This window comes from Sceloporus undulatus, chromosome 3 (assembly GCF_019175285.1).
Source record: "Sceloporus undulatus isolate JIND9_A2432 ecotype Alabama chromosome 3, SceUnd_v1.1, whole genome shotgun sequence".
Taxonomy (NCBI): domain Eukaryota; kingdom Metazoa; phylum Chordata; class Lepidosauria; order Squamata; family Phrynosomatidae; genus Sceloporus; species Sceloporus undulatus.
In genome coordinates, this window is record NC_056524.1 from 270,125,968 (window position 1) to 270,148,603 (window position 22,636).

Genomic DNA, 22,636 nt, shown 5'->3' on the forward strand with positions numbered 1-22,636 from the left:
TATTATTATTAAACTTTATTTATATAGCACTGTAGATTTACGCAGCACTGTACATACAATTAAAAATCAATAAAAATGAAACCTGCCAATAGCATACATTATTATTATTATTATTATTATTATTAACCTTTATTTATAAAGTGCAGTAAATTTACACAGCGTTGTACATACAATCTTTTTAATTAGACAGTTCCCTGCCCTCAGGCTTACAATCTAAAAAGACATGACACAAAAGGAGAAGGGAGTGGTGGTGGGGAAGGAGATGAGGTCCAGCAGTTCTTCTCTACCTCCAAGGTCTGGACCAAGGGAAAGGGACTGGAGGGAGGGCTTGGCTTCTTAATGGATGGTTAATCTTCTACCAGGGAGGCCTGTTGGAACTAGCCTGTCACTCTAGTAGGATAATACATATAAAATACATAGCAATACAGGAAATGGTTCTACATTGGATGTACATTCTACGGGATAGAGTACATCCTTCCTCTGCCATGTAGGAAGACAAAATTCAAACACTTCCTATGACAGATGACCATCCAGCCTCTGTTTAAAAATCTCCAAAGAAGAAAACCACTACTCTTCTAGGCAGCAGCATGTTCCATTGTCATACAGCTCTTACCATCAGGAAGTTCTTTCTAATGTTTAAGTGGAATGTCTTTTCCTGTAGTTTGAATCCATGGCTCCGTGTCCTATTCTCTGAAGCAGTAGAAATCAAGCTTGCTCCATCCTCAATATCACATTCCTTCAAATATAACCCATGAAATTCATTTATGTTTCGTTTATACCTTATAAACATAGCCTGAAGGTAATTTACACAATATTTTAAATATTTTTTGCAGGAAACAATGCTTGAGTTTGAGTTAATCCTCCTTACCTGCACATGAATTTATCTAAATTGGGTCCCTTAGCAGATTAAAGTGGGCAAGTTGGGTTTAACTGTGGGTTGTTCATTTAATGTAGAGCAGGAGTGAGCAGCCAGAAGGGGGCCAGGGCAAGTTTTGCCCTCAGCTCCCATCCCAGAGGAAATGCAAATACAGTACCTCCATTTTTCTAGTGCAGTCCTTCTCAAAAAGGCAGCAGGAAATGATGCCACATAACCTTCTGTCACCATTTGGTGAAGGACTATATAGAGAAAAAAAATAAGTATTGGGGGCAATGCAGGTTTCCAGGAAGTTTGTGGGAAAGGGTTGGGGAGTTTTCTTTTTGCACATATTTGAAGGACTTTTTGCCTGGTTGGAAAGGGGTTTTTTTTACAAAATTTGGGGAGGGGTGGCCTTTTGGGGCCTGGTGGGGGATTTCAGAGCCACAAACATGTAGTCCAAGGGCCATATGTGACATATGAGCTGCATTATGCCTACTTCTAATTTAGAGAGGAAGTTCAACCCAAAACTGTCGCTAAACTGATGGCCACCAAACCTTTCTTCTGTTACTGCAGGCATGTTTGCACCGACCCAGAGAACAGAAGGGATTTCCACATCTGACATCATCACCCGCATTGTCCGAGACTACGACGTCTACGCTCGGCGGAACCTGCAGAGAGGCTACACGGCAAAAGAGCTTAACGTCAGCTTCATCAATGTGAGTCCAAAGGGTCAGGGGAAGTACCTTGATTTCTACTGTGTTGTGTCCCTCTGCCTTGCATGAGAGGTCCAGTCCCCATTCAGAGACGCAGGGTAATTGGTGGGAATGATCCACCCAAGAACCTAGAGAGTTGCTGTTGCCAGTGCGAAAAGAACTGGGCTGGATGGACAAACGGTTTAACTCATCGTCAGAATTTTGTAGGAAGCTGGGTTTTCTGAAAGGCACATTTTGGACTTGTGTCATCTGTAGTTATAACTCTTTAGTGCATTGTTTCTGAGTTCATTCACTTACTGAAGAGTGAATATTTTCCATTGAGTGTTGTGGCTCCAAATTCTATTCTTGACTGGAATGAAGCAAAAAATAATAATAATAATTTGTCTGCAGTTTTTAAAGAGATAGCCTTCTTAGTTCATCATAAAAAAGAAAATGTGATGTGAGGAGGAATCTGATATCCCCTTTAATACTAACTCTTTGTTTTAACAAAGTGCAATAACATCCAAAATCCACAAAAAACTATATCTTTATTGAGCCAACCAAAATGCACCAAATACATGATGCAAGCTTTCAAAGCTCTAATGGCTTCTTTAACATGCAAAGGTGTTAAAAATCATACAGGAGAAAGAAAATTATGGCAATCTTAGAGTCACATGCTTACATTTTGTCAGTATGCTGTTCTTGTTCTTAGTTAATATGAAATAGTATAAGCTTGAACTTTCATGGCTATCAATCCACTATTTCAGATGCATTGATGGCATTGAATATTTAAGCACAGTTACATAGGATCAGAAAGGAATAGAATATAAACACTTGCCTTTGTGACCCTCCTAATGCTTGACTTTTTTCAGGAAAAGAAGTACCATTTGCAAGAGCGCGTGGACAAAGTGAAGAAGAGGGTGAGGGACGTGGAAGAGAAGTCCAAGGAGTTTGTCCAGAAAGTGGAGGAGAAAAGCATTGACCTCATTCAGAAATGGGAAGAGAAATCCCGTGAGTTCATCGGCAACTTCCTGGAGATGTTCGGCCCAGAAGGAGCTCTGGTAAGGAGGCAAAAAGATTTGATTGCCTTCCACTCCTCTCCAGCTAGACCTTTGCAGGAATGTGCTGGCTTAGAATCAGTATAATGTAGTGGTTTGAGTGTTGGACAGCTCTGGGGACTAGGATTTGATTCTCTGCTTGGCCATGGAAACCCACTTGGAGATCTTGGGCGAGTAATACACTCTCTGCCACAGAATACCCTTAGGATTGCCATAAGTCGAAAATAACTTGAAGACATGCTGTATCAGCGTGCTGGCTTTGCTCCTGACTTCTGATCCCAAGATAGTGACTTTTGTTGAACGACATCTCCCTGAATGCCCCAGCCAGCATGTCTGTCATCACATCTGATTAACAGTTCGTGTGTTGTTATTTTCTGTCAAGTCAGCTTTGACTTAATGGCAACCCTATGTATGAGAGACCCCAAAGAGTCCTGGATTTTAAGACTTGCAAACTCAAGGCAGCCATGGTTTCCTTGGTTGAATCAACACAACTGTAGTTCAGTCTCCCTCTTTTTCAACTACCTTCCATTTTGCCAACCATTATGGCCTTTTTAATTGGTCCTGTTGTGGCCCTGCCCAGGATTTGAGTCCCCACTCAGCCATGAAAACCCACCAGAGCATCATGAACAAGTCATACTCTCAGCTTCAGAAGAAGGCAAAAGCAAACTCCCTCTGAATAAATGTTGCCAAGAAGATCCCATGATAAGTTTGTGTTAGAGTCGCCATAAGTCAAAAATAACTTGAAGGCAGACATCTTCCTTCCAGTATGGGACCCAAGGCAGCACATGGCATGTGACATGTTGAAACAAAATACAGTTGACCCTCCATGTGTGTGGCATTGACTTTTGTGGATTTGATTATTCACAAATTTGATTAATATGTTCTCTTTAGGAACCTCTAAATCCCCCACCATGACTCTGTAGTCAACCTCTGCCAAAAATCATGCTGGAAGACCTAGAAATTCTTAGAGAGAACACTTCCAGCACAATTCTGTGGTTAACTTCTGACAGATGTTAACCATGGAGTTGCCACGGAGGACTTAAAGATTCCTAGAGAAGTGTTCTGTCAAGTATTGTGTCCAATTCTGGGCCCCACAATTTAAAAAGGATGTTGAGAAACTGGAGCGTGTCCAAAGGAGGGTGACTGAAATGGTGAAGGGTCTGGAAACCATTCCCTATGAGGAACGACTCAGGGAGCTGGGGATGTTTAACCTGGAGAAGAGAAGGTTAAGAGGTGATATGATAGCCCTGTTTAAATACTTGAAGGGATGTCCTATTGAGGAGGGAGCAAGCTTGTTTTCTGCTGCTCCAGAGACTAGGACCTGGAGCAATGGGTGCAAGCTACAGGAAAAGAGATTCCACCTCAGCCTTAGGAAGAACTTCCTGACAGTAAGGGCTGTTCGACAGTGGAAAAAACTCCTTCCTCAGAGTTTAATGGAGTCTCCTTCCTTGGCGGTCCTTAAACAGAGACTGGATAGCCATCTGTCGGGGATGCTTTGATTGGATTTCCTGCATGGCAGAATGGGGTTGGACTGGATGGCCCTTGCGGTCTCTTCCTACTCTATGAGTCTATGATTCTAAATAAAAAAATAGTGTTTTTTATTTGCGATTTTCCACTTTCACAGAGGTCTTGTGGTCCTAATCCCAGTGAATGAGGAGGATCCACTGTACAGCTAAAAAGCAATTACAGTAGGAAAAAAAGTTTTAAAATTATCTTTTTAAACGCACCATTAATTTTAATAAATAAAAACTTTAATTTATATCCCGCTTTTTGTTACCACAATCAAAGCGGCGTACAACCTTTAAAAAATACAATATATGCAATTCCCCATATTCCTGGAGAAAACATATTAGTAAAATCCATGAATAATCAAACCCGCAAAAGTCAAAGCCATAGGGAGACAAGTGTACAGTCAACAAGCATACCCCATTAAATTATACTTCTGCAGCACCCAGTCAGTTCCCAAGGTCTGTCTAAACCAAAAGGCCCTTGCTTGCTGGTGCAGTGAAAACTATCAGAAAATTAAAACCATTTGGAAGCATAAACCTTTTTTAAAATCAAAAAAACCAAGAACAAAAGTCCAGTATGTTATGCAAACCCACTTTGCCCCCCAAACATTATTTCCATAGGTGTGCTAGAATGAAAATATCTCCTGCATGGAATTCTCCTATTTTTCCTTTGAACAGGTCTCAGGTTAAGAAGAAATGGTTGCCATCATATCCTTCAACAGAGTTGGGTTTCAGAACTTTCTTAATATGGTCGGAAAGCGTTAGCCCCAAATCTGCCAAAGTGTATTCACCATCACAGTCACCTTTGTCTGGCACTCCAATGTCAGGCACGGATATAGGCTATTAAAGTTAGATTATCCACAGGCTGGCTGTAGAGGAGGAGCTGGGATGCAAGAAAGCATGTCAGATACTTTCAAAAGATTCCATTTGCACCATCACCATTTCCAGTAATCAGTCGCTGAGGGCATTTGTGCCATTGGACAGGAAGACAATCTGATTTAAGAACACATGATTGATACACCGAACAAAATACAGTGGTCCCTCCACATTCACTGGGGTTAGGATTGAAGGACACCATGAATGTGGAAAAACTGCAAATAATAATAAAAAAAACCAATTCTTTTTACCTAAGAGAACATCTCTCTAGAAATCTCCACATTCTCCAGTGCATCTCTCTTGTCAACATCTGCCACAAGTTGATCATAGACTCATGCTGGAAGACTTACAAATGCCTAGAGGAGTGTTTTATCTAGGAGCTTCTAGGTTCTCCAGCACAACTCTATAGTCAATTTCTGGCAGAGGTGCACTGGAGGACTTAGAAATTCCTAGAGAGGACATACTAATCAAAAGCGCAAATAATCAAAGCTGCAAAAGTCAAAGCTGCAAATGTGGAGGGCCAACTCTACTCTTTTGCTGATGCTGATTGTCGTGATGATGTTGGTGATAATGATTTCATTATTGATGTTTCTCTCCTCCTTTCTTCTTGCCAGTCCATTCCCCCCTATTTTGTTCTCCAGAAGCACATGCTGAAAGAGGGCAAGGGACGGATGCTCCAGGCCATCAGCCCCAAGCAGCAGCCCTACGCACGACCGCTCGCCTTCCCCTTCCTTCCGATGGCCCTTCACAGCCAAGACGCCCCCCTCCTCCCCAGCCAGCCTTTCGAGGAACAAGTCGGCGATCACCTACGACATCAGCAAGGACGAGGAGGACTAGAGACTTGTGCTTGGAACCAAGGGGAGGTTTTCTTTTTCCCAAAGGCTTGGTCAACTAGCCCCACCTCACAAAAGGAGCCACCACCGAGCTCCAGGAAACCAGCGCCAAGAGAGAGGTTGGCTCTGTCTCTGCTGCCCGCCCAGGAGGCATATTTCTCCCATACTAAGGGCTCTGTTGCCAGGGGAATGTGCTGTCTTACTCTCTAACCCTTTCTACTTGCCCACTCTCTGTTTCTTGCTTCCCCTGTATTGGTTATTTTCTGTCTGTCTGTTGGAGCAGTGGCTCGTATTTTGGAAAATAACAGCACCATCCCTATGTGTGTGTGTGAGAGAGCTCACACTTAATACAGAGGGCAACACATTTGCCATGCCCAGGAGAGAGTCTCTCCTTTGCAATCCACACACCCAGATGTGGCTGAAGCAAATGCTGCCCATCTGGCCTGTCTCTAGAAAGTGAACCAACAAAAGCCAGGTTTTTTATCAAACACAGGAAAAGACAAAACTCCGAAATACTGCAAAGTGAGCAATATGCAAGTTGCTCAGGACAGCCCCTTCCACTTTCCCCCTTCCTCTTGAGGACTAGCGACATGGACATTGGGGATATTAGGTGAACATCTCTGCTCCCCTCCAAACCCTTGCAGAACACCATAGTCTGTAGCCATTTCAATCTCTCTTTTTCTCCACAGTGAAACCTAACAGGACTGCTTCTTGTATTGCCTCAACCTCATGAAGGCCGGAAGGCCTAGTGAGTTGGAGACAGTCTGCAGGGAAACAGGGCATTGTCTTGTGCCAAGGGGCAAGTCAAAGGGAGAGATGGGTAAAAGGCCCAGAGGTCTGTCTCTCTGCCCTGACAGTCTGCCAAACAAGGCCCTCAACTTGAAAGCCATTGGCTAAAGTTTAAAATAAAGTGTTTGCGTTTCTTGGCTAGGAAACAAGACATGCTAATTCTTGTAGAACAAGGCTCTTCAACTTTATGCCCACCAGAGGGGTTAGATTACCATATCGCAAAACCCCTAGCTAGCACAGCTGGCTAGGGGATTCTGGATGTGGTAATATAACCTCTCTGGCAGGTGTCAAGTTGGTGGAGGCTGCTGCAGAATCTGCAGTCCTTAGATGAATTCATCCTGTTTGGGCAGCAAAATGAGACAGATTTCCTGACTCCCTAAAAGCAATCTGTCCTGTATTTTTTTGTGTTTCATGTCTTTCGAAGGCTCCTGTCTCCCCAGTCCCTGCTCTTTCGTCTTTCTTCATCCCTTTCAGAACTATTTCCCTGGTCCCTACGCTCCATGCTTTCTGGTTCCTAATTTCTTAATTGCTCATTCTTGTCTTTTGGGGTCTTCTGTCTGCTTCCGTCACTGTTTCAGATGCTGAGTCTGTGGGGGACTTGCTCACCTCTTAAGTTTTGTGACAGTAGGAGGAAACAGCCCTCTCCTCAAAATATCACCCGATGTGCGTTGTGTGCCTCAAGAAACCTGGTAGGGCATATCCAACTGGGGATGAGGGTAGGACACACGCATGGTGTCTCTGATGAATCTTCTTGTTTTATGAGAGAGCCCTCCCACTTGTTAGTTCCACTCTGCACTAGATGAAAATGAACCAGAGCTTTGGAGTTCCCATTTTGGACTAAACCTCTCAGAATCCCATTAGCCACTGGCCATGGTAGCTGGGGGATTCTGGGAGTCATAGTTCAGAAAGTACCTTTTCCAAGCTTTGGGCTTAACAACACACAGATTAAGCTCCTTCATCTTGGGGAGCCATTCGTTACACTGGCGCCTCTGTTCCTGTGAACTTTTGTTATTAATTGTGTAATAAATGTTCAGATTTAACTGTCTTCTCCGTCAATGAATGAGGCTCCCCTCACCCCAGATTTTGGCCATGTAGGGGTTTCTCCTGATCTTTTTAAGATTTGTGTGTCTTTTGTACATTTTAACGGAAGGTTTTGTGCAGTGTCATGTGAAATTGTTATGCGTGATTACGCAATTTTTCTGGGATATTCATGGGGTAAACCTCCGATCTCCTTCATGTGATAAACCCCTAAGATAGGTTTACCTGGAAGCAAGCAAATTTGGCCCCGACATTCTGCTCAGCCATGTGTGTTCTCACGGCGCGAAACAGTATGGCCAAGGCCCAGAGCCCAAAGAGAGTGGAGACACCAAGGGTAGTGTTTATCCAGAGAGCCACGCTGTATTCTGAGATCTAGATGCAAGAAAAGTATGGAGGAAAGAGCATGAGCAATATTATTGTTTTATTTATCCATAGTGTTGGAAGAGCCCACAAGGGCCATCCAGTCCAACCTCATTCTGCCGTGCAGGGACTCACTATCAAAGCACTCCCTGTAATTGATGGCCGTTCAGCCTCTATTTAAAAAACCTCCAAAGAAGGAGACTCCGCCATACTCCGAGGGAGCATCTTCCACTGGCAAACTGGAGGTTCAAGTCCCGATATTATTTATTTACAGTATTATTATTTATTTTATTTCTATACTGCCTTTTTCCCAAAAACAGACCCAAGGCAGCTCATAAACTACAGAACAACCTTGCCAAAAGAGAACCTGTAGATTGTGTTAGGTCCATGGGAAAGTATATTTCAGAAATAAAGACGTTCATAGTAAATGAGGAGGCAAGGACGGTTCCCTGAAGATTGGAAGCCCACCTGAGTCCCACACCTGCCACTCAGGACAGCCTTTGGGATCTGTCCAGGTGTTCTCCAGCCATTTGGACCAGAAATGCCTTCAAAACCCAAACAAAATTAAAATAGATACTGACTGATTGATAACTGACCACTCCAAAGGAAACAGCAGTAAGGGTGAGATGTCAGATATCTGTATGAAGGTCTTCTATGGCCGGAGAGGGCAATGGAAACAGGTGTAGGGATAAATATTTCACTCCCTGAATTCCATGCCTTCTAAAATTTTGTAGATGAAAACCATGACATATGTGGCCTAACAATATCGAATAGTGATCAAGTGGGATGACCAAGGAGTATCCAGGATTGTCCTTGCCAAATCAGAGCAATTGGAGGGCATGGGCATGGGAAAATAATTTCATGGTCCTGTGTTTCCTACCCTTGCTGTTGTTGTGTGCCTTCAAGTCATTTCCGACTAATGGCAAGCCTAAGGTGAACCTATCATGGGATTTACTTGGCAAATTTGTTCAGAGAGGAGTTTGCCATTGCCTTCCCCTGAGGCTGAGAGAGTGTGACTTGCCCAAGGTCACCAGTGGGTTTCATGGCCAAGTTGAGAATAGAACCCTGGTTTCCAGAGTCATCATCCCAATGATAAAATAATAAAATAAAATAAGTACTGTAATAATAGTCCAACTGCCTCTTGCTCTACTGTGCACAAATGTGGGAAGAAGGCCTTTGGAAGCAGGTCTGATGTTTTCTCTTCTTCCACCCAAACCCAGCATGCCTCCCAACCTTTTCCTCTATGCACAACTGTTTGAGGCAGTCTCTCTCTTAAAAACTCACGGACAACTGCCTGACCCCATTCTTAGCATATTTAGCCTCATGGAGAAACCCTCTATTAACAACACTTTTTAAAAATTTGACCTCCAGACTTCCCACTTACATCAGCTGTGTCATACAGTCCTTCTGTGGTCAAAACAAGCCCAAGAAAGGCACAGAAACCCCGAAGGAAGGCATACTGAAAAGTGCCCAGGATCAGAAGTCTAAGTTTTTGTCTGCAATGAGAAAGGAGTAAACATAGGCTGTTAGGAAATCTTAGTTTGCTTTTAGGAAACTCCCAACCAAAGGTCAAGCTGCCACTCCATGCCCTGGAATGGTCCTGATTTGGCAACAAATAAATCCTCTCCTCTTTTAGCCCACCTTTTCAGCTGCTTTTAAATTTTCTCTCTCCTCTCCCCCACTTTCCCCTTTGTCCTTGGTTTACTTCAATCGCTGCAAACTGAGTTTGAGTGCAAATGTAGTTTCTATTCAGTTACTCAGCTGGTGTGGGAAGATGAGAGGAAGGGGCAGAATCTTGCCCTTCCCAGGAGGCTCAGGTAAAAGCAAACTGCTGTATCTTCCCCTATTTCTACACTGCAGAAATAATGCCATTCAACACAACTTTTAACTGCCATGACTCAGTGCTATGGAAATGCTATGCAATGGAAAGGTGGAGATTTGTGAGATATTTAGTCTTCTCTCTCGGTGCACTTGGGTGCCACAACAAACTACAAATCTCAGGCTTCCACAGGATGGACGGAGCCATGATAGTTAAAGCGGTGTCAAACTGCATTAATGCTGCAGTGTGCCAGCAGCCCTAGTTGGTGTGTTCTGGCTCATTGATAACTTTTGCCACGTTGCCAGCACTCTAATCTTGCTTGGCCCCATGGGTTTTATTCTATGAAATGTTGGAGGGTATGCCATTCTCTGTGTTGCAAGAATCCAGGCTGCAAGTTGTGGGGGCCCACTGGATCAGACCTGTAGACCTCTGCTTCTCCCAAGTTCAGGTGTTTGTTTGCCAACTTCCATTCTTTCCTCTTTCCATTCGCCAATTCACAATACCAATTTCACCATCCCAACCCATCACTGTGTTGTCTAATGTACATGGACATGACTACAATGGGCCCTCCACATTTGCTGGAGCTAAGGACACAGGACCCCCATGAAAGTGGAAAACCCACAGATAAAAAACACATTTTTAAAAACATAAGAACACCTTTCTAGGAATCTCTAGGTCCTCCAGAGCAACTCTGTGGTCAGTATCCACTGGAGTTTGGCCACAGAATCATGCTGGAGAACCTACAAATGCCTAGAGGAGTGTTCTCTCTAGCAAACTCTAGGTCTTCCAATGCAACCTCTGGCAGAAGTTGCCCATAGCGTCAAGCTTTAGGATCTAGAGATTCCTAGAGAAAACAATAAAATCCATGAATAATTACAACTGGAAAAGTCAAAGCCATAATGTGGAAGGATAACACTACTGTGGTGTAAATAATAAAAACTGAAGCCCTTAGTTAGAAATTCTCTATTCTTTTTGCACTCATAGCCCAGAGGTCTCTATGACTGGAAAATGAGAGGGTCATGTAGGCAGTAAATGCCCTTTTATCCCTTTGTCTTGTGTTTTACATATAGATAAGAAGGGGAACTTCCTTCTTGATTTCCAAGGGTTAATCTCCTGTTTACATGGGTGAATCATGAAATTCCTTGTTTAAGAGACAGATGCTTTGTTATAGACTTCCAAAGTTCCTGATGAGTAAATTTCATGTGCTATTTACTTCGATAAATGATAAACAGATCGGCACAAACACAGCCATCTCCAAGGACAGCCCAAAGGTGGTGATGAATGGTAGGATGTCAATGATCTACGATAGAGAGATCTCGTAGCACCTTTGAGACTCACTGAAAGAAAGAAATTGGCTACATGAGCTTTCATAGACTTCAGTCTACTTCCTCAGATGCATTTGGTGGAAGTAGGCTGAAGTCTACAAAAGCTCATGCTGCCAACTTCTTTCTTTCAGTGAGTCTCAAAGGTGCTACAAGATCTCTCTACGTACTGTTTATATAGACCAACATGGCTATATCTTTGAATTCTACCACTATGATCTAAGATGTTAATGTTTCCAAGTTGTAAAAGAGTATAAAAGCTAGACTCTTGAAAACCTTTCACTCATCTTGTTTTGGATCTTTCCAGGTGGACAGATTTCTTCAGAAATAAACTTTTCCCTATGCCTTGGTCATGTTGCTTCTGCTAATGTGGGGTCTCTTCTAAGCTATACGAATCTCACTCTTGCAAAGGGGGACAGAATAAGAAATAAGAATTCCCTTCTCCAGGACATTTTCTTTCAGTCCCTACATTTCCACCATTATAGCAATGTAAACCTTAACCTGAACATTTAGAAATCCAATGTAGGCATTCAGAGAAAGGGGCAGGAAAAGTGATGAGGGGAATACAAGCACGGCACATGAAAGCAGTCCAAGAGGGAACAGTTTTCAATAGCTCTCCTGTTGCAGTGCTCAAAATGGGGAGTGAAAGAAAATTTCATTTGGAGGTCGAATTCTTATTTGTGGAAGGCAATACTCTCATCCTCCTACCAATAGCTATGCCTTTGCTAAAGCATAAGCATGTCTCTAAAGCACAATCCCTTGGTTTGATTCCCATACTGTTTCATGTGCTGTTGTTATGTGCTTCAAGTCATTTCCAACTTAGGGCAACCTTAACATGGCATAGTGCCAGTGCCATCATTCATGTAACTGAGTGTGTTTGTCTTTGCCTTCCTCTGAGACTAGAGAGGGTGACTTGCCCACGTTGCCCCAGGGGGTTTCCATGGCTGAGCAGAGATGTGAATCCTGGTCTCCAGAGTCATAGCCCAGTGCTCAAACCACTATACCGCACTAGATGCCATCATCCATGTGACTTAGACATATACACATTATTGACTTCCTCATCTACCCTTTGCCCTCATCTGTTGTATCCTTCCTGTTGAATTTTAGATTGCAAAGTCATTGGGGAGAGATCTGTTCTCTTGTGATGAGATGACAAGTTCAGTTTTGACATAGTTGTTGTGGGAGAAAGGCAGGAGGAAATACATTGCCTAAGGCCAGGATGGGGGGATGACCCTATGAATGTTGGAGGGAATTTGGAAGGTGGTCCTGCAGTCTGGGAAACAGAAATGAGATGTGATGAACTGGCCAAGAGCATCCTTGTGAGGCAATGTTATAATTTGTATAGTGTGCCAGGCAGCCATTGTCTCTATTCAAGTGATGGACTCATTAAAACTAAACTAGTCACCTCATCACTGTAGCCACCAATTTTGCATTTCCATGGCTATTCATACAGTCTGCTTATAAAAGCCTGTTCCTAGGTACCAGTTCACTCCATGTATCTGAGAAAGTAAACTAAGGGCCCAAACAGACAGGCCAAAATAAAGCTGCTTCGGGTCACTTTGGAGGTATGCTGTTTAAATGATGCATGCATCCTAAGAGGCCGTAAGCCATGCCAAAGCCACGATCCAGTCCTTTTAAGACAGCACCTTCTCCCTGAGATTCCTACCCTTTATCCTGAGAACTAGAGAAGATAATGCAGGCCCTGAAATCTGGAAACACTAAGATCTCCCATCCAAGAACTTGCCCAGCCTGATGCTCTTCAGCTTCCAAAGAAAGACAAGAGATCAGGTGGGATGGAGCTCCACTCACTTGGTCATTGTGATGTGAGGGCAACAAGGGCAACAACAGCAGCATGGTCCAGTGCTGATCCTCACAGGGGTGTCCTTCAAGGCCTTGAGCACGGCCGCCTTCCCCCCAAGCCCTTCCACCATGACCAGCGTCATCAGGTAGAAGCAGACAGCAAAGTACCTGGAAAGGAACACAGAGAAGGAAAAAGCAGCCTTTAGGTACTTTTCATTGACTGGTTCTCCCAGTTCAACCACCAGCTACTGTTAGAAAGAGATTCAGAGACACAGTTCTCTCAACTTGAGTCATACCAGTATGGCCAACTATGGCTGACAGCCATGTCTCTTCAGGGTATAACCAAGAGATTTGTGCTTTTCCTTTGTGTTGTTCCTCCCATCCAAGTACTAACCAGACCTGACTCAAGCTTCCAAAATCAGGTGAGATCAAGTGTGTGTCCACATAAATAAAAAGAATGTGTGGTTAAATAATACCTGAGACGCTGCCTAATATGGCCCTCCCTACAAATCCACAGATTCTTTATCAACAGATTCAACCATCCACAGCCTGAAAATACTTTGAAAATACACAAATCCCCAAAAGCAAAGCTTGATTTTGCTGTTCTATATCATTTTATATATTGCTATTACATTGTATTTAATGCAACTTGAACATTTTGGTATCCATGTAGGGTCTTGGCCCCAAACCTCAATGGACACCAAGGGCCCACTGTACTGAGTCAGACCTTTAGTCCATTGTTAACACACTGACCGGCTGATGTGAAATTGTTTCTCTCAGCCACAACAGGAATGATTAGGATGCCATCCTGGTGAATCAAAGATCCAGCTTTGTTTAGAGAAAGGAATGCATTTCTGTCCCTGACAGGCCAGAATCTGAACGAAATGGGAGCCCTGAGCCACAGACTTGTATGCAAGTCAGGCAAGCTCCTGGAGCCGTATCGCTTTATTAAACAAACCTGGCAGGCAAACAAAAAGACATGTGTTTTCCACATGACTCTCTTCTCTTCAGGTTGTAAAAACATGGGAGAACATTGCAAAGTGATATTTTTGTCAAACAGATTGTTTCAGCTCAGCAAATGGGACATTTTTACAGCCCTTTGCCATGGTTTTACAACCGGAAGAGAACAAAAGAGAACAACATCATGCAGAAGGAGAAAAAAGCACATGTCTTTACCTGCCGGGTTTGTTTAATAATGCGCTAAGGCTCCAATTCACTACTGAAAAGCACATGTGCTGGGAAAATGTCCTCAAGCAAATTCCATAGAAGATTTGACTATAAGCTAGGCTTGATACCCTGCCCCTTGGTATCATAAGGATATATACCAGTGATGGCGAACCTATGGCACGTGTGCCAGAGGTGGCACTCAGAGTCCTCTCTGTGGGCACATGTGCCGTTGGCCCAGCACAGAGTTTGCCAGAGTTTGTTACTAGAAAGCCAGAGGGACATGGCACTTTGCAATAAATAAGTGGGTTTTGGGTTGCAGTTTGGGCACTCGGCCTCTAAAAGGTTCACCGTCACTGATATATACCATGTAACCATCACAGCCATCTTATTCTTCTTGCGGAAATTTTCAGAGACCAATACACAATAGAGGTAAAAGCATTTTTCTGGGTTAACCCATGGGAAGCCATATTTATTCCATTGTCTGGCACCAATTTCTCTTAAAGATTTGGAGGCAGGATTGCTTTTCCATCCTATTAGGGGATGTGACGGGTAGAACATGGGACTATATGCAAAGCTACAACTCTACCATAGAGCTACCAACAACACAAAACTCATTGTTCATTTATTCTTTGATATAGCACTGTGTTTGGGTGTGTGGCTTTTGCATGTTTTGTATTTTTAAATATTCAGCTGCGGTTTTTCTATGTACGATGGGCTCTTGGTATTTGCAGGGGTTTGGTTCCAGGGCACACACATCCTGTGGATACCAAAATCCATGGATGCCCAAGACCCGTTATATACAATGAAATGGCATCCCATATATAAAACAGCAAAATCAAAATTTGCTGTATGGATTTTTTTAAATTATCTAAATATTTTTAAACCCTGGATGGTTGAATCCATAGACACAGAGGGCTGACTGTATATCGTGTGTGTGTGTGTGTGTATTAAAAACCTCATTTTCAGTGAGTGTTATCTATGCCTGAATGAGAAAGAGGGTCACCCCAGGAAGGTACTCACGAGGTAATGGCCATTTCTACCACCGACATGGACCGAGGGACCCAGAGTCCCACAAGGCAAAAGACAGAAACGACCTAGTAAAGAAAGAGGATAAAGTGAAGATCAATATCAGCACTACAGCAGATCATGCTCACTGACTCTGATGGGAGATGGACCAGAGATGGAAGACCATGACAAGAAGCCCCCTTTTTATGGTATCAAGGGACACTTACAGTAGGTCCTGAGCTGCTCCAGATGAGGGTTTTCATCTTGACAAAACAGCGGACCTTCTTAGAAAGATATAGGGCATCTTCTGTGAAGATGACGATGGACAGGAAGGTAAGGAAGGTCACCATGCCAAGAATGGCGAGGTCCACAATGTTCTGCTCTGTAAGTAACAGTAAGCTGATGTTACCACCATGAGGAGGGAGGCTAGTCCAAAACATTATGAAGCCTGAGGAAAAGGCTAAGATGATGCCTTTACCTCACTAACTCAATCCCACCTACAAAAACCATCCAGCTGAAATCATATTTCAGTGTTGGAGACAGAACAAGATCTTCCACTGTGTCTCAGGTGGGCAGCCTCATGACTAGTCTACATGCAGGTGTATTGTGTGAATAAGTGTGAATTTTTGTACATTCGCATAGAGAGATAATTGTCTTCCTAAGCAAATTCAAATCTATTTGCTTTTCTATTCACTCTCCCTCTGACAAAATGTGCAGTTATCCAAACCCATGCAAAGCAGACAGCTGGCCACATGCGTGATCCTCGCATTGCTGTGGACTTCTGCAGATACTCGAGCAAAACTTGAAAGCCTTTTTTCTGTGGAGTTTAAGGAATCCCCCGCACACACATGGAATTCTGGGAACGAAGGGCCAAAATAACATTCCAACCTCTGCTTTGCCATCTTTCCTCCGTAACAGAATTCTATTTTATTTTAGTTTATTTTGGAAGAAACCAGATGGAAGAAGCAATGGACAAATATTATTATAAGTGGAAGACCACTCTGTGTACTTTATCAAATTAGACTCACAAAGTGTCACACTCTTGAAGTTGAAGGCTTTCATGGTCGGCACCTATAGGTTTTTGTGGGTTTTTCTGGTAATGTGGCCAAGGTTTATTCCTGATGTTTTGCCAGCATCTATTATGGCTAGCATCTTCTGAAGATGCCAGCAAAACGTCAGGAAGAAACTCTTCTAAAACATGGCCACATAGCCAGAAAAACCCACAAAAACTATGTCACAATCATGTTTGTTTAGGAAATGCAAACATATCGGGTTGGGGACACTCATTACTGCACAGGTCTTCCAAATTCCCTGTTGCTGTTTCTGTCCTTGATTCTGTCTTCTGTATGCCAGCTTCCATAGCCCCACCTCCCAGTATGTCTTTTGGCTATTATTATTATTATTATTATTATTATTATTATTATTATTAGAGCAATTGTGCAATCATGGCAATCTATTAGTCTAAAAAAAAGATATAAAAGAAATGGGGTTAAATCTGATAGGGAATAGTGAGGAGGGGAGGAGGAAAGGAGTAGAATCATTATAATAAAATTATGACAGCCCTGTTTAAATATCTGAAGGGGTGTCAAATTGAGGATGGAGCAAGCTTGTTTTCTGCTGCTCCAGAGACTAGAACACGGAACAATGGATGCAAGCTGCAGGAAAAGAGATTCCAGCTCAAAATTAGGAGGCACTAACTGACAGTGAGGGCTGTTCGACAGTGGAAGACACTCCTTCCTCGGAGTGGAGTGGAGTCTCTTTCCTTGGAGGTCTTTAAACAGAGGCTGGATGGCCATCTGTCAGGGATGCTTTGATTGAGAGTTCCTGCATGGCAGAATGGGGTTGGACTGGATGGCCCTTGCAGTCTTTTCCAACTCTACGATTCTATGATATTAGCAATCTTATAAACACTTTACTGTCTTAGGTTTATGATTTCAAAAGATAATGATGTTAAAGCACTTAGGTTAACGGATAATGGATGAAAAAACAAGGTTTGAAGAAATTCTGCAAAGAGAAGCAGCATCACTTTGTAACACTCGGTAAAATAATTATTTTTAATGGGATGACAAGTAACATTGGAGTTTATCACATGTGAGGAATTTCTCTTAATTTGAAATGATAATAAAGTGGGGCAAGAACGCATTCACATAAAGTCGCTAGTTTAGCGAAGTTACATGAATGCGAATTGCATTCGAACTGGCTTCCCATTGCCCAAAAATAGCATGCCATTGCCCAAAATTGCGTGTGGTAGTCTATCACGCAATAACATAAAACCCCATGATTGCATTCAGATTGCCATTGGATTATACTTTCAATTTCCCTTGTCTGTTAAACTCCATTGACGGAAGTTAATAACAAGGAATCAAGGAACAAGAGTAAAGATATATATATCAGAACAAATGTCAACAGTAATTTTTTTAAAAATTAAAAAAAAGGAAGTGGACTTTTGAGTATTAAAAGAAAGCATTGTATAGTACAGTACATTGGAATTTAGACATTGCCACACAAGTCCCATTTTTGCCGCAATTGTACTTGTTAAAGAAAACAGAATGATATTGTTTGTGAGCAGCCATTATCACATGTCTTGCCAATGACATGGCTGTGTCTGTTACCATCATCATGGTCTTTCCTGGAGTGCCCTATAACCCCACACCTTCTTGCCTTTTTCCCTACCCAACCTGCCTTTTTCATTACCCAGATCCCCCCCGGGGGTGGTGAACCAGTTAGGATGGTCCACCCTCGAAGGCTGATGGAACCTGAGAGGTTCCAAGAAGCCTTAGAGGGGCTCACGGTTGGAAATGATGGCGACTCTGTTGATGCCCTCACCGGTATCTGGAATACCGGCATTTCCAGGGCTATACACAGGATCGCTCCCAAGCGCCCTCTCAGGCCTGCTTCCAAACATAAGCCCTGGTATACGGAAAATCTCCGGGCGAGGAAGCGGGTTCTGCGACGGCTAGAGTACCGTTGGCGGAAACACCTTTGCTTAGACGACAAGGCTCTCCTAGACCAACTGTTAGAGGACTACGGAGAGGCAATACGAGCAACAAAGAATTCGTTCTATGGTGCCCATATTGCGTCCGCGGAGTCGCGTCCGGCAGAGTTGTTCAGGGTGGTCAGGGAGCTAACTCAGCTCCCTCCCGCCCTGAACCAGATCCTTGAACCTTCTAAGGCCTGCTGTGACTTGTTTAACGACTTTTTTGCGGATAAAACATCTCGGATAAGCGAAGGTCTGAACGCCGACATTTTAGCAGAACCTAGGGTAGATGTGTCCAGAGCCTCTGTGGACTATGTTAAACTGGATCAGTTTGAGTTGGTGAGTACCGAGGATGTGGACAAGATCCTCGGAAGTGTTTGGAAAACGACCTGCTCTCTTGATCCCTGTCCCTCGTGGTTAGCGGCCCAGGGGGGGCCGGCGGTAACATCTTTGTTACGCCGGATAATCAATACATCTTTAAGGGATGGGCTATTTCCATTGGATCTTAAATTGGCCATAGTAAGACCGATCCTAAAAAAGCCCTCCCTTGACCCCCTGGTACATAATAATTATCGGCCTGTTTCGCTGCTACCATTTTTGGGAAAGGTGATCGAGAGGGCGGTTGCGATCCAGCTTCAGGCGGTCTTGGATGAAACGGATTATCTGGACCCATTTCAAACTGGCTTCCGGGCGGGTTACAGGGTTGAGACGGCCATGGTCGCCTTGGTCGATGATCTCCGTCTGAGCATCGACAGGGGAAGCGTGTCCCTGTTGGTGCTCTTGGACATCTCAGCGGCTTTCGATACCATAGACCATGGTATCCTTCTGGGGCGCCTCGCAGAGGTGGGAATCGGAGGCACTGCGCTCCAGTGGTTCCGTTCCTACCTCTCGGGGAGGTCCCAGATGGTGCAGCTGGGAGACGTGTGCTCCGATGAGAGGCCCCTTAAAACTGGGGTCCCTCAAGGGGCCATTCTGTCTCCCATGCTATTTAACATTTACATGAAACCGCTGGGAGAGATCATCCGGAGACATGGGGCGCGGGGTTATCAGTACGCTGATGACACCCAAATTATTTTCTCTATGTCTCCGACTGATGCAGTGACTGGGGATGGCGTCTCTCCTCTCGTGGCCTGTCTGGAGTCAGTAATGGGCTGGATGAGGGAAAACCGACTCAAATTGAATCCAGAGAAAACGGAGGTACTAGTGATAGGTTCCCCTGGTCCAGGAATGGCGGTGGTTCCACCTGTCCTGAACGGGGTCACGCTCCCTGTGAAGGACTCCGTGCGCAGTCTGGGGGTGCTTCTTGACTCGTCTCTTCACCTGACTGCTCAGGTGAATGCGACGGTCAAGAGCACTTGTTATCAGCTTCGGCTGATTCGCCAGCTGCGCCCATACCTGGCCCAGAGGGACCTAGAAACTGTTGTACATGCTCTGGTAACTTCGAGACTGGATTTCTGCAATGTACTCTACATGGGGCAACCCTTATACCAAACTCGGAAGCTGCAAATGGTGCAAAACATGGCAGCCCGGCTGGTCACTGGTGCGTCCAGGACCAGCCATATAACACCAGTTTTAAAAGATCTTCATTGGCTGCCCATTCGCTTCCGAGCTCAATATAAGGTGTTGGTAATTACCTATAAAGCCCTAAATGGCTTGGGCCCAGGATACCTGAAGGACCGCCTCTCCCCGTACATTTCGCCTCGCACTCTCAGAACGTCTGGGCAGCAGCTACTGAAGGTGCCTGGGGCTAGGTTGGCCTCCACCACTCGGAGGTCGTTCTCCATAGCTGCCCCAGCCCTTTGGAATGCGCTGCCCACAGAGCTCCGCTCGTCCACCACCCTGGCCCAATTTAGGAAGGACCTCAAAACCTTCCTATTCCAACAGGCATTCCCCGAGTAAATATCCTGTGGGCCTCCCTCCTCTCTTTCGTGGCCAAGAGGTTGGGCTTTGGGGCTTTACTGTTGGTTTGTTTTTAAATATGTTTTTATTGGAATTGTTTGTATTTTAATTATGTTGTGAGCCGCCCTGATCGGAGGAAGGGCGGCATATAAATAAAAATTTTATTATTATTTATTTATTATTTTCACTTTCTAATGCACTTCTGGAGTTCTGCTGATGTGATTTAAGTTTTAAAAGGGTGAGAGAAAAGGGGAACAGCAAGGGAGAGGGGGCAGAGGAGGAGAGGAGGGGGTATTGACCCTACATGACCGCCAATATTAGAACTGATGCGGCAGCAAAGTTTCGCGCACGAGGAATACTTGGACTGCTGCACAATTAAGAATAATAATAATAATTTGTTTTATTTATATACCACTGTTCCAAAGATCATAGCAGTGAACAGCAAGTAAGCTAATTTGCCCCCAACAGTCTGGGTACTCATTTTAGCGACCTCGGAAGGATGCAAGCCTGAGTCGAGCTATTGGAAGCTATTGGAAGGTTTTCCCCATCAATGAAAAGGGATGCCCTAACTACACATCATATACACAGCAGCTATGGGTTGGAGGCAATGCTGTGCGATAAGTATCACCAAAGACACTATTTTACAATTATAATTGCAGTTTAAAAGCTTTGTGGGATAAGCCCCTCAGTCTCCTTTTATTCTTCCACTGTGAATACAGTCAGTCCTCCGTATCAACAGGTTCCAGACCTCCCTGGAAGATACCAAAAAACGTGGGGCCTCAAGTCCCATTACTGTCAATGGATGCTGACGTGTGTGTGGATGCGTTGGTGTGGCTGCATGCATGTTCCACCATTAACAATAATGGGGCAGAGCTCCATCTGCAGATGGCTAGCCTGTGGATTCGGAGGGCCATGTGTACATGCTTTCCTTTTTTGTTATTGTTATTCCATTATTTATTTATTTAGCTTGTATGCCACCTTTGTCCCAGACCCAGATAAAACCATTTTAAAAACTTTACAATAATTAAAAAAAACAATTAAACTAATCTGATTAAACAGTATACATTTACATAAAAATATACAGGAGTTAAAAAGCATAACCTCCGTTGAGGTTGCAGGAGGATACCGATATGGGAATAGCTCACATCTTGAAGCATCTTTAGCCAGACTTACGTTGGAGTAACTGCAGAGCCCTTGGCGGATGGGAAAAGCAAGCGGCTGGGATGCTAAAATTGGAGATCAACAGATGGACCAGTTCAGGTGGAAACCTGTAGGACAAGAGGAAGGTGGAAGAAGTGAGGCACGGGATAGTTGTATACCACCCTGACCACAGCTTACCTTGACTGACTTGGAAAGCTAAACAGGAGAAAGCTTGGTTAATCTGTGGATGGGAAACTTCCACAGGATAATGCCAGGGATTGCCAGGTAGGGCAACAAAAGTCCCTTGCTGGATGTCCTGGAGAGCTACTGCTACCAACCAGAGTTGACCATACTGAGTTAGGTGGACTGCCGAGAATGCAGAGGGGTCTGGGAATCCAGAAGGGTTCAGTCCAGCCTACAATCCTCATTGTTGTTGTGTGTCTTTAAGTTGTTTTTGACTTAAGGTTGGTAGTTCGTTGTGGCACCTGAGGTCTCTGACAAACAAGGGCAAATGTCTCACAAAACTACAGTTCCCTTGATCCCATAGCATTCAGTTAAAATGAAACTAATGTGCTATAACTGTGTACAGCAGTATGAATGGATCAAAGTCAGGAATAGGTTCTGGAGTCACGCCTTGCTCCACACAAACTATTCTGGCATTTCAGGCAGACGGACTGAGCATAGAATCATAGAATCATAGAGTTGAGGTAGATCCTCAGAGACCATCCAGTCCAGCTCCATTCTGCAATGCAGGAATACACAATCAAAGCACCCCTGACAGATGGCCATCCAGCCTCCAAAGACCTCCAAAGACAGAGACTCCACCATACTCCAAGGCAATGTATTCCACTGTCAACCAGTCTTACCATCAGGAAGTTCTTCCCAATGTTAAGGTGGAATCATTTTTCTATAGTTTGCATCCATTGTTCTGGGTCTTATTCTCTGGAGCCCCAGAAAACAAACTTGCTCCATCCTCAGCAGGACATCTCTTCAAATATTTCAACATGGCATTCATATAATCTCTTAACCTTCTCTTCTCCAGGGTAAACATATCCAGCTCCCTGAGCCACTCCTCATAAGACTTGTTTCCGGACCTTTCAGCAGCAGTTGCCTAAATCCCACAGAGTGGAACCAAAGACTCTCTTTGCTATCCAGCACTCCCTACAAAACCCAGATGGATCTTCTATGGTGCTTACCTGGGATCTGGCACCAAATTTTCCAAAGCCTCCATGCTGATTCTTCCTTTCTGAGCAGTTCCCCCCAAATTCTTGACCCACTCCACCAGCAGAAATGTTCTAAATCCAGTCTCCAGCCCCAGCAGACCTGTGTTGCCCCTTGTTTGCACAGCAAGGTCAGAGTCCTACGGCTTTGTTCCTCTGCCGAGAAAAATCAAGGACGGGCTGTTTGTTTGTTTGTTTCTTCTTCTTTTTTCAGAAAACCGATTCACTTTTCAGCGGCCCACTTTGTTGTTCTGTCCTCTCCCTTTGCTGGCATGCT

The 22,636-nt window shown here is 44.0% G+C and overlaps 2 protein-coding genes across 2 annotated transcripts in view; one reads left to right on the top strand and one right to left on the bottom strand.

The window, feature by feature from the left end:
• The window catches only part of PCYT1A (phosphate cytidylyltransferase 1A, choline), a 33,619-nt gene extending 27,644 nt beyond the window's left edge, over positions 1 to 5,975 (top strand). Inside the window, 4 exon segments of the mRNA XM_042456420.1 lie at positions 1,430 to 1,572; positions 2,421 to 2,609; positions 5,632 to 5,687; positions 5,689 to 5,975. Coding sequence (XP_042312354.1) covers positions 1,430 to 1,572; positions 2,421 to 2,609; positions 5,632 to 5,687; positions 5,689 to 5,827 — 527 coding nt within the window. The 3' untranslated portion in view covers positions 5,828 to 5,975.
• SLC51A (solute carrier family 51 subunit alpha) lies at positions 4,923 to 22,636 on the bottom strand. Its single transcript, XM_042456421.1, has 8 exons — positions 22,336 to 22,636; positions 21,173 to 21,267; positions 15,351 to 15,505; positions 15,139 to 15,212; positions 12,961 to 13,119; positions 9,395 to 9,506; positions 7,876 to 8,022; positions 4,923 to 4,997 (listed from the first exon to the last, which is right to left on the bottom strand). The coding sequence occupies exons 1-8, from the start codon at positions 22,368 to 22,370 to the stop codon at positions 4,938 to 4,940; spliced, it is 837 nt and encodes a 278-aa protein (XP_042312355.1). The 5' UTR covers positions 22,371 to 22,636; the 3' UTR covers positions 4,923 to 4,937.

What these genes read in the sequence shown, in the direction of transcription:
- SLC51A (XM_042456421.1), bottom strand. Translation starts at nt 22,370, where the DNA reads ATGGAGGCTTTGGAAAATTTGGTGCCAGATCCCAG. An exon ending in GACTGTATGACACAGCTGAT is followed by an intron (nt 8,023 to 9,394) that starts GTAAGTGGGAAG and finishes TCTTGCATCTAG; the next exon opens with ATCTCAGAATACAGCGTGGC. An exon ending in CCAAATTTGCTTGCTTCCAG is followed by an intron (nt 4,998 to 7,875) that starts GTAAACCTATCT and finishes CTTGCATCCCAG; the next exon opens with CTCCTCCTCTACAGCCAGCC.